Source organism: Sminthopsis crassicaudata, chromosome 2, assembly GCF_048593235.1.
Source record: "Sminthopsis crassicaudata isolate SCR6 chromosome 2, ASM4859323v1, whole genome shotgun sequence".
Lineage (NCBI taxonomy): Eukaryota > Metazoa > Chordata > Mammalia > Dasyuromorphia > Dasyuridae > Sminthopsis > Sminthopsis crassicaudata.
Window position 1 is genome coordinate 38,888,324 of NC_133618.1, and position 12,501 is coordinate 38,900,824.

At 37.0% G+C, this 12,501-nt stretch overlaps 1 protein-coding gene across 1 annotated transcript in view; it reads left to right on the forward strand.

The window, feature by feature from the left end:
* CFAP263 (cilia and flagella associated protein 263) overlaps positions 1-12,501 on the forward strand; it is a 32,680-nt gene that overhangs the window by 5,524 nt on the left and 14,655 nt on the right. The window contains exon 2 of the mRNA XM_074285904.1: positions 12,297-12,423. Coding sequence (XP_074142005.1) covers positions 12,297-12,423 — 127 coding nt within the window. The remainder of the gene's footprint in view (positions 1-12,296; positions 12,424-12,501) is intronic.

Consider the following 12,501-nt stretch of genomic DNA (forward strand, 5'->3'; position numbering starts at 1 on the left):
AGAAATATATGTTAAATCCAGGGCAGCTAGGTGGTGTAGTGGATAGAGCACCAGCCCTGAAGTCAGGAGGACCTGAGTTCAAATATGGTCTCAGAAACTTAACACTTCCTAGCTGTGTGATCCTGGGCAAGTCATTTAACCCCAATTGCCTCAGCAAAAAAAAAAAAAAAAAAAAAAAAGAAAAGAAAAAAAAGGAAATATATGTTAAATCCAATATATGCATACATATTTATACAATTATCTTGCTGCACAAGAAAAGTCAAGCTGGAAAAAAAACAACAAAAACAGTGAAAATGCTGTGTTGTGATCTGCCTTTAGCTCTCACAGTCCTCTCTGCATGTAAATGGCTCTCTCCATCACAAAATCATTGGAACTGGCCTGAATCATCTCATTGTTGGAAAGAGCCACGTCCATCAGAGTTAATCATCATATAATCTTGCCCTTGCTGTGTATAATGATCTCCTGGTTCTGCTCACTTCACTCAGCATCAGTTCATGTAAGTCTCTCCAGGCCTCTCTGTATTCATCCTGCCGATTGTTTCTTATAGAACAATAATATTCCATAACATCCATAACTTATTCAACAGTCTCCAAGTGATGGGCATCCACACAGTTTCCAGTTTCTTAACACTACGAAAAGAACAGCCACAAACATTTTTGCACATCAAAGTTCTTTTTTACTTTATTTATATATTTTTTAAATTTTTCTTAAAAAAAAGTCTGGTTCAGAATGTTCATTGGACATGGCTATAATTAGTCTAATTAGTCTAAAATTAATTAGTCTAAAAATGTGTATTTATCACTACTGGACTACATGATCTATAAGTATAAAGATTTTTGTATCCTAGTGTCCCCAACCCCCACATTTCCCCAGTCTTTACCCCTCAGTCTCTGACACAATTCTTCAGTCTAGTGACTCTGGCCTCCTGGATAGTCCACAAAAAAGACACCCCTTTTTTTTTTTTTAGCTCCAGACGTTCTTTCTAGTTGACTCCCATGCCCAGAAGGGTCTCCTTTAAATCCCAGCTAAGTTCCCATCTTTTCCTAGATGTCTTCCTCAACCCCTCTTAATTCTAGTGCCTTCCCGCTGCCAATTATTTCCTATTTATCTTGTATTTGTACACATGCACTTGTTTGTACATATGCACTTTCATGTTGTCTCCCCCATTATACTGTGAATTTGAGTGCAGGAAATTGTCTTTAGCCTCTTTTTGCATTCCTAGCTCTTAACACAGTGTCTGGCACACAGGAGGTGCTTAATAAATGCTTGAGGTAGGATACCTCCCACTCTGTGGCAGAGGGCTTCAGCCAACAACCTGGGCCCATGGAGGCTGAGCTGGAGCCTTTTTATTCCTCCTTCTTTAAAGTGAAAAATTTGCTACAGCAAAAGTAGAAAGTGTGAGCGTGTGTGTGTGTGTGTGTGTGTGTGTGTGTGTGGCAGGATTTGTTAAGCCCAAGGTCTTAAGATACTTATAGCTATCTAAATATAGGAAATAATACATATGTATTTCTTTTTTAAAATAAATAATAGCTTCAAAAATACATGCAAAGATAGTTTCCAACATTTACCCTTGCAAAAACCTTGTATTTCAAAATTTTCTCCCTCCTTTCCTAGCACCCCTTCTCCTATATAGCAAGTAATCCAATTATATATATATATATATATATATATATATATATATATGTATATATATATATATATATATTTCTTTTTTTAAAAAGCATTTTATTTTCAAAATATATACATGGATAGTTTTCAACGTTCACCCTTACAAAATATGTGTTCTAATTTTTTTCTTTCCTTGTCCCCACCTCCTCCCCAGACAGCAAGTAATCCAGTTACATATATATACACACACACACACACACACACACACACACACACACACACATATATATATATATATATATATATATATATATATATATATATATATATATATATATATACCCATATATATATTTCTCTTTTTTAAAAGCTTTTTATTTTCAAAATATATACATGGATAATTTTCAACATTCCCCCTTATGAAATCTTGTTTTCTAATTTTTTCCCTCCTTTCTCCCCACCCCCTCCCTAGATGGCAAGCAATCCAATTGCACGTCTATATTTCTTAATATTCCAACAATAAATAAGAGTACAACTCCCTCTGTCTACAAATGATCCCAGCAAAGTCAGTGATGTTGACACACAATTGGGAAGCTCTTTGTATTCGTTTCAGAAGTCATTCCTGTTGGGTCAGTAGCAACTTACTAACCTTTTGGTGTGTAATAAAAGCCTATTACAAAGTTTCTATTGTACATACACATATGAGGTTGCTCCAGCATTTCCCAAAGTGGTTTAGCCATGATGATGGAGAGTACTATTATAGCCAGGCAAAGTGCTAAATGTTTTACCCACATTAGCTCATTTTATCCTCCACTACTTGGAGGTAGGCACTTTTTACAGTTGGGGAAACTGAGGCAGACATCAGGAAAGAGTCAGCTGGAAAGTGTCCAGGAGGGCTTTTGACTGGGATCCCTGCCTCCAGGCCTGGTGGTGACCACTATGAAATCCCCTGCCTGGCACTTAAAACATTGATAGGGCTCCAAGCCTAATGCCAGGGCTAAGGATTATGGAATCCTGTAGGGTCAAGGTCACATCAGAGACAATTCCTGTCCACGCCCATGCAGACAATTCTGAAGCATTGTTTCCTGGGCCAGCGTCCAAGTCTTATAGAGAGTCCCCCTTTCCACAATAATCTCCTTTTCTGTGATGTTTATCATTCCAGCTTAGAGTGGTTCTGAGAGGTGGGCAGACACACCCGGATCAGGACCTGTTACGGAGGGGGAAGTTTGGAGCAAGAGAGGGGAAGGGTCCGCACAGTCCGGATCGGGAACCAGAGATGTGTCTCGGGGCCTTTTTCATGGTTTCCCTGGCCCTCCCTGTATAGCTGTCAGAGCTCCCCAGGCCAGGAGTAACGGTCCTGGGAGAGCCGCCCAATCTTCCTGGTCACCCCCCTGCTGTGGATCAGTTGGCACCTGGATCTGGACAGTCCCTCAGGAGAGAGATCCAAGAGGCTAAAGCTTCAGAAGCCCAAGTTCTGCTGGCATAAGCAAGGAGCATATAAGGTGTCCCAAAAAGCTAATAATTGAGGCTGCCCCCAAGTGGGAAGGGTGCCTTTAAGGGAGGCTGGGCAAACCTCGTTGGGAAGGTTGTAGAAGAGCCCCCTTGGGTGCAGGATCCGTTCATTACCTCTGACCATCCAGGCCAGCTCCTCAGCCCTGCCCCAGGAGCTCAAAGGGCTTGACTCTCCTTTTTACGCAGTGTCCCCCAAATCTCCCTCTCCAGATTAAAGCTCACAAAGTACCTTGAGATGCTAATCTGGAAACGCTCCCCCTTTTTAAAATTGGGGCCACGGATAAGCTGGAAAGGGTTAGTCCTTGCCATCATGATATTTTCAAAGGGACATTAAATTTGGAGAGAGAGGACCTGGCTATAAATCTCCTGGTATTTATTAGATTGGAAACATTAGGCTGGACGTTTTACTTCCCATTGCTTCATCTTCCCCAACTATAAAATGAAGGTTTGGATTCTGTAATCATTAAGGTTGTTGCCAACTCTTTAATTGGATTTTTCTTTCATTAAGCTTGTGAAACTTTTAATATCTTTAACAAAGGATTGAAAAAAATGAAGGGAGACATACTAAAGTTGAATTAATATGTTTTGAGTTAATTTATATCTCAGTAAGTGCTTTGAGAAAAAAAAGTTTCTAAAGAAATAATCATTTTAATTAATTTTGATGATTTCATTTAATATTATTTGATACTTTTAATATTAGGATTATATTGAATTTAGATAGTTTAGAAAACTTCATTTGTTCATATAAAAAGAATAAACATTGCAACAGTTCTGATATTCATGTCTTTAAAAAGTCTGTTATTATTGCTGGTATGAGAAATAATTATTTAAGCTTAAGGAGTTGTATGTTCTCTGAATAGCAAGTACAAGGTCAGGGTCACAAGTCCATTTGGAGACTGGATTTCCCATCTGTTTTATATAACCATCTAAATATAGGAAGTTGTTGCTTGTTTCATGTAACAAATCAAAGAAACAATTTTAGAAAATATACCAGATTTTCTAATAGTTTATAATGCACTTACCTTAGAAATATATCATAGAGAATATGCAAAGTAGGACCAAAATATCTATGTTAAAATTTAGTGATATTTTTGATTAATAATAATAAAATCAATGTTGTTATCACTTTTGTGCTTCAATTTTTAAGTATACAAATATTTTCTGAATCTGTGTCTGTGCTATGAATTCAGCTTGAGGAGAAACTTCTGATAAACTGTACTCTTGATGTGGTTGAAACAAGTCATAGGACTTGAGTTTAAAAGACATTTGAAGGTCACCTGCAGAGGTATATTATGCAAAGATTGAACTTGGAGTGCATGGATTTGATATTTCCTTTCATCTCTGTGACCTTTGACACATCCAGAACCATGTTCAGTCGTCTTGATTCATATCTTGCCATTGAACTCAGATGGCTCTGGAGGGGGAGAGGGCCCAGCCCTCCTTCACTTGAATCTAGTTATGTCAGCTCCCTGACATAATGGTCCCCTTGGATAATGAAGGACAAACAACAATAACAGAGTTGGAGTGCTGTGTTTTCAGATTAAGATGCTATGTGAGGATGTATGGAATGGCATATGAAGTGCCATATATTTGTCATCAATCACTCATCAAATAATTTTTTTAATTTTTAAAATTTTAATACACATTATTTTATGAATTATGTTGGGAGAGAAAAATCAGAGCAAAAGGGAAAAAAAAACATGGGAGAAAGAGAAAAAAAACAGAAAAAAAACTGAATATAGCATGTGTTGATTTTACATTCAGTCTCCTTAATTCTTTCTCTTGATGCAGATGTCATTTCTGTCCCAAATCTATTGGGATTCCTTTGGATCATTGAAACATTGAGAAGAACTAGGTCTTTCATAGTTGATCATCAAATATTTTTGTTGTTATTATGTACAATTATTCCTGGTTCTGCTCGTTTTTGCTCAAAATCAGTTCATGTAAACCTTTCCAAGCCTTTCTATCATCAGCTTGTTCGTCATTTTTTATAGAACAATAATATTCCATTATCTTCATGTACCACAATTTATTTAACCATTCCCCAGTTGATAGACATCCACTTCTTTTCTATTTCTTTGCCACCACAAAAAGAGCTGCTACAACATTTTTGTACATGACTCACCAGATATTTCTATGCATGGCATTGTGTCGCGCAGTGTGGAGGATATAGAAATGAATAAAGAAGGATTCCTGTTTTCAGGGAACTTAGAATGACAGGAAGGGTGGGGGTGGGGGTGGAGGAGCTCAGACATATAGAGAGAGACTAATACAAAGAGGAATGTGATGGGCTCCACTTAGGCCCCAAATGTCCCCCATTTATAGTATGAAGAGGAGTTTGCAGATTGTAGATAATCTCTCACTCAATGTTTTTCAGCTAGTGTAATTCAGCTGGCAAGTGATTTATCCTCCAGGCCTGAATTTCCCATTCCTCAACTGTAAAAGGGGGGGTCCCATTTGTGCAGCTAGCATAGTTGGGTAAATCAAATGTAATAACACATGTGAAACTACCTTGAAATAGTGATAATACTATAAAAATGGAAGAACATTGAAGAAGAATGATCGAAATGACTGTAGGAAAACAGAGGAGGGAGAGCTTCCTTCTGGAAGAAGACACCATCAAAAGCTTAAAGGAAGATGTGTCATTTGGGCTGGAAGTGAAGAATTTCAGAGCATTGCCCCTCATATATTCCTCAAACAGCAATAAAACCAACAAGGAGTGGAAAAATAGCTAAAAATCCACATAAGCAAGTAAAAATTCACCTAGATAGGAAATAAAAGTGAAGTGCAAGAGTCTATTCCCTTTAGAAATATGACTGACAGCTGAAGTAGTTGAAATAACAGAAGTATTTATAGGTGGGATACACCCTGAAAAGTGTCTTTGAATGCTTATAGTAATTGTCATGTGTTCTGTAACCATATTAATGAGATTACAGACCATCCATGCTTCTTCATTCCAGGCAGTCACATTTAATATATATTCTTGTATCAGTCTTGCACAAAAGGATCTTCCAGCATGCTGTGGGATTTTGATGCCTCCTTTTAATGCAGAGGTGACTCTGGGTTCTTGAAGGCTCTGCCAATAGCACAAGATTCATCAGTTCTACCACACTGGAAAGGTCTCAAGGACCAGCCAAGTTCCCTTTGGAGAGATTTGTTGCTGGGATATTGGCCATTTGTTGATTAATTTTTGGTCATGGTAACCCAGTTCATGAATCAAATGACAAAAGAAAAATTAATTAAGTGATACTGGTTAAAAAAAACACACAAGCACAGATAAAAGAAGGTGAAATATTATAAGGAGGATGGAAATGAGGAAAAAATAAATTATATTCAAGGAAATTGTTTTCAGAAAAAAAAAAAAACCCAACTCGAGTAAAAAGAAATTGCATCCCCAAAGAGAAGAATGCAAGATTCAATTCTCGGAGGCTCATTATAATGAAAAGTCAGTATTATAATTGCTAACTTCAAGAGGAAAGACAATTAAGAAACCAAGGAACATGTGGATTTCTCAGTGATGATAAGACAGTCAAAACTAGAATAAAAAAAATAGAAACATAGGCTGTAAGCACATTGACCCTGCAAGATTTCGTATCTTGCCCTGACAAGCATCAACACTGAATTTCTTCCACTCTCTCCTGCCTTTGCTTTTCATACAAGCTGATGAATAAATCTGGGAAAAATCATGAAACCATGGGTCCACTATCAATTTGTGTTACATAATCTCAACCTGGCTCTCACTGCAGCAAGGCAATCCTTTTCTACTTTCTTAGTGACTTACCATCCTACTCACCACAATGGTTTTGTTCAAGCTTTTTCACACCTCATTTCTTACCTCCCAGCTAAATAAACCCTTGTCTTATATATTTCACTGAAAAAAGGCCATTCACTGAGAGCTCCTTCTCTCCTCCTTTTAACTTACATCACACTTCCTTCTCCTTCAACTGTCTTATTTGAAAAGCTGGCCCTCTCCCTTGCCAAGGCAGAACTCCTGTATAGAAACTTTCAACTCCATTTCAACATATCTTCTCCAGCACATTGTTTTCTCTACCATTTCCACTCTTATTTATCTTTAATCCCTTCCTTTCCCCTGGATGTTTCCCTATGGACAAACATGAATAGACTAAAGAATTTTAACTAGAAATTCAGATTGATATTCTTAAAAGCACTGGTCTGACCATGCAATTTTCCTGTTCAGCAAGCTTTAGTGACTTCCTATGACTTCTAGAATAAAATACATAATCCTTCTGGTTGACATTTGAAATCTTTATACTGGCTCCAACTAATCAACACCCTTTGAAGATAATTTCATATCTGTTGCCCTTTATTTATTCCACATTCCAGTCCAATTGGCCTTTTTGCTAATTTTTTTATACAACCTTCCATTTTCCACTAACATTGCTTTCCACTAATGTTTTTAAATGATCCTGAAATACCTTCTTCTTTTCTGTCTCTGGAATACATAATTTCCTTCAAAGTTTGACTCAACTGCCATCTCTTTGATACCATTTCTGATTATTCTCGTTGTTAATACCTACATTCCTTTCCCATGAAAGTATTTTAATTTGTATATATTTTTATATTTACTTTTGTGTTATATGTTATAGCTCCCCTCATGGAAGGTCTAAGAGGGAAGGGCTTTTTTAGTGTTTAGTTTTTATATCCTTAGCATCCATTCTAATCCTTAACCCAAAATAAGTACTTAATGAATACTTGCTAAAAAATTAAAACAACTCTGAGGTTACCACCTGACACCTCTTAAATTGGTTAAGGTTTCAGGAAAAGATAATGATAAATATTGGAGGAGATGTGGGAAAACTGGAACAATAATGCATTGTTGGTGGAAATGTGAAATAATCCAACCATTCTGGAGAGCAATTTGGAACTATGTCCAAAAGACTATAAGGATATATATGCATATCCTTTGACCCAGTAGTGCCATTACTGGGTCTGTATTCCTAGGAAATATTAAAGGAGAAAAAAACCCCACATATGCAAAAATGTTTGTAACAGCTCTTTTTGTGATAGCAAAGAATTGGAAAATGAGCAGATGCTCATCAATTGGGGAATAGCTGAAGAAGTTGTGGAAAATGAAAATAATAGAATATTATTGTTCTATTAAAATGGTGAACAAGCTGGTTTTATAAAGGCTTGGAAAGATTTGCATGAACTGATGCTGAACAAAACAAGCAGAACCAGGAATACATCGTGCACAATAACAGTAAGATTGTGTGATGATCAACTGTGAAAGACATAGTTCTTCTCAGCAGTTCAGTGATCACCTGGATAGGAAGAAGAAATAGATGAGCAACTTTGAAAACTGAACACAAGCCTGCATCAGAGGGAAGATATAGTTGTGATGAGGACTTCAGTTATCTAGACATCTGCTAGATCTTTCTTTCTGATCAAAGCAGAACATGTAATTATTTCTTGATATGCTTTAAGGGCAATTTTATCCCTTAGAAAATGCCTACTAGTGTGGTGGTGACATTGTAATTATAGAGTATACTCTAAATCGAGGAGGTAGAAGTTTGACAACTGATTGCGTTATGGCATAAGCCAAGAGAGGTAGTGTGATGAGAGTACCTGCTTTAGGCAAGGAAGAATTTGGGTTTACATCCCTCTTGCTACTAGGTATTCATTTTGTGATCACGAACAAGTCATTTCCTCACTTTGAGCTTTGGGTAACACTCTAAAGACATATTTATTACTACTTGTAGATGATTTTCAAACTCCACAAGAAAGTTCTTACATTGATGAATCTTACATCATTGAGATGTGCAAACTGCTGACTGGTTAATTGGCTGAGACTACTGATACTGACTGGGAGACTAAAGGAGACAATAAAGACTTTGGACTTTATCCCCGACTATTCTCATGGTGATTACTCTGCTGAAACCAAGGCTGTCTTAAGATCTCCAAAAAGCTAACCAGAACATTACTGTTACTGTGTCCAGTGTTCTCTTGGCTCTGATCATTTCACTTAGCATCAATTCAGTCTCCCCAGGTCTCTCTAAAGTCATCCTGCTGACGAATTCTTATAGAACAATGATATTCCATAACATTCATATACCATAGCCTATTCAGCCATTCCCCAGCTGATGAGCATCCACTCCATTTCCAATTCCTCACCACTAAAAAAGATGCCACAAACATTCTTGCACATACAGGTCCCTTTCCCTCCTCTAAAATCTCTTTGGGATATAAGTCCAGTAGAAACTCTGCTGGATCAAAGGGTATGCACAGTTTGATAGCCCTTTGGGTATAATTCCAAATTGCTCTTCAGAATGGTTGGATCATTTCACAACTCCACCAACAATGCATTAGTGTCCCAGTTTTCCCATATTCCCTCCAACATTTATTATTATCTTTTCCTGTCATCTTAGCCAATTGGAAAAGTATGAGATGGTAATTCAAAGTTGTCTTAATTTGTATTTCACTAATCAATAGTGATTTGGAGCATTTTTTTTCATAGGAATGACTAGAAGTGGCTTAAATTTCTTCATCTGAAAATTGTTCCTTGACCACTTATCAGTTGAGGAATGGCTTGATTTCTTATAAACTCAAGTCAATTCTCTATATATTTTAGAAATGAGGCCTTTATCAGAAACTCTGGATGTAAGCAATCCCCCCCCAGCTTTCTGCTTCCCTTTTAATCCTGCCTGTACTAGTTTTGTTTGTACAAAACCTTTTTAATTTAATATAATAAAAAATTTAAATTTTGCATTATTACATAATGTTCTCTAGTTCTTCTGAGGCCCATAAATTCCTTCCTTCTCCACAGATCTGAGAGATAGAGTATGTCTTGTTCTACTAATTTGCTTATAGTAGCATTCTTTATGTCTAAATTGTGAATGCATTTTGCATTTTGATCTTATCTTAGTATAAGGTGTTAGGTATTGATCAATGCCTAGTTTTTGCCATATTATTTTCCAGATTTCCCAGCAATTTTTGTCAAATAGTGAGTTCTTAACCCAGAAGCTAGGGTCTTTGGGTTTATCAAATATAGATTACTATATAGTCAATGACTGTTGTATCTTGTGAACCAAACCTCTTCCACTGATCCACCATTTCTTAGCCAGTATCAAATGGTTTTGATGACTGTCACTTTGTAATCAAGTTTTAGGTCTGGTATATCTGGGCCACCTTCCTTTGCATTTTTTTTCATTAATTCCCTTGAAATTCTTGATCTTTTGTTCTTCCAGATGAATTTTGTTATTTTTTCTAGCTCTATAAAGTAACCAAAATAATGCTTTTAAATAATTGAGGGAGATATTAAGCTTTTCATATAGATTAGTGAAAACATAAAAATGCAATTTTTTTCTTATCCAAGTTCACAGACCCTCTAAAATCTATCCATAGACCCTATGTTAAGAGCCCCTGGATTAGACTCTCAAAACCAGGACAGGCAGGAAGTAAAACTAGAACAGAAAGATTAGGGTGGAATGTATAATCCAGATGAGAATTTAGATACCCAGGCAAAGTAATGTGTTGTTGAAAAAAGATTTGAATTTCCATTTTTTAGTGTGGGGCCACTTTTCCAACTTCCATTCAAACTTGAGCGTTGGGTCCTGAATTCTGGGATTCATTCTGTGACCCTTTTAACATTGTAGCTCATGAGCCCCTACTGGCATGTTTCCCATGAACAATGAGCCAGTAGACACAATTCAGTCTTAGTAAAGGCATTTATTTTTGGCCTAGTAAGAAATAATAGTTACAAAATATCACTCCATAAACCTGGGCACATGTAACTTCACACAGTGTTTACTGTAAGGATAGACTCAAACTTAGAGGCCGTGGTAGTAAGATACATGTATAGTTGGTACTATTGCAGGGCTGGCAAGTTCTTTTTGTCTTTGTGGACTTTTCATTCACCCCCTGGGTGCATTATATCTGCTGTATGGGTTGCTCAGTTGGGCTTATAAGACCTTCTGTTTCATAGCTAGCATTCTTCTCTGTTTCCAGGGATTCTATTTTGTGAAGCTGCTGCTTTTTTCTCATGAAATAGCTGTGTGGTTTGTTTTTTTTTTTTTTCCTGGAGCTTGTTCTCTGCCTTTTTCTGGATTAAGTATCTCACATCTCTTCAAAGTAATATGTTTGAGGGAGAAGAGAAACACTCTTCTCTCTCTCTTTTTTAAAATAGTTTTTATTTACCAGATATGGGTAATTTTACAACATTGACAATTGCCAAACCTTTTGTTCTAATTTTTCCCCTCTTTCCTCCCCCCCGAAGATGGCAGGTTGACCAATACATGTTAAATATGAAACACTTTTCTCTTTGATTCCCTTTCAGCGGTCTTGTTACTGTTGTGAAACTCCTACCAATTGAACTACTGCCTCTCCAGATTAAGTTATTCCCTTTATTTTCACCTGAGAAATGTCATATCACAAAACCAAAACAAAATAAAACAAAACAAAAAAACCCAGGGTATCTTTTAAAACCTTGGGATTATATTTTGGGTCTTCTGAGCTAAGAGGACTCTGTCAGACAGAGTTCCCCTGCACTCTATTCCTAAAAAATCCCCAGGGGGGGAAAATCCAGTATTCTTGTTTTTCTTTCTAGCTTCTAGTTTGTGAATGCTTTTGAGGGTGGGGGAGGGTATCATCTTGATATCCTCCTCCACACATAAGAGCGGGGCTCTGCACACAGTAGGAATCTTACAATTGCTTTTTCACCAAAGCTATAAATTCCACTGTCTGTAATAGGACAATAGTAGAAATATTCCCGATCCTGACATAAGCTTATATTTTTGCCCTTGAGAAGGTTAGAAAACCATCATTTGGGCAGGAACATGATGAATATCGCTCATCATCTCAAACTTTTTAAGAACCATCTGTTGCAAACTTGCTTCTGTTTTTAATGAATTTCCAGTAGATATTCCATCTGTTGGGTGCTGGAAATAAAATAACTGAGAAAAAAAAACACATAAACCAGGAGAAATGTCTGAAGGTTGTGCTACGTGTGTAATTGCAAAAATGTAGTAATTGGGTACATTTGACAAAGTAGAAATTTCAAGGTGAAATCTATATAGGCTTATCTTCATAATAACACACAGTTCAATTGCCAGCCTCTAAATTTGGTGGTTCTTTAAGTTAGTTTGACACTGACCACTGCCCTTTTTGGCTCAAGATTAACCATACAGTAAGATTTATTCAGTCATCTCCCATTTTTGTAGCTATGGAAACTCTTCTCTCAAAATCGAGACAGAGATGTTTGAGAAATACTACAATAAGCTGGAACCTCGGGATCAGCGCTTCCCACGTATGTCCGATTTCAAGTCATCCACATTGGACTTTACACAGGTATTTACTTCAGTGCAAGGCATTTGTACCATTTTATTCCAATGTTTAGGGACTTTTCCATGTCTGCTTTATAAATCA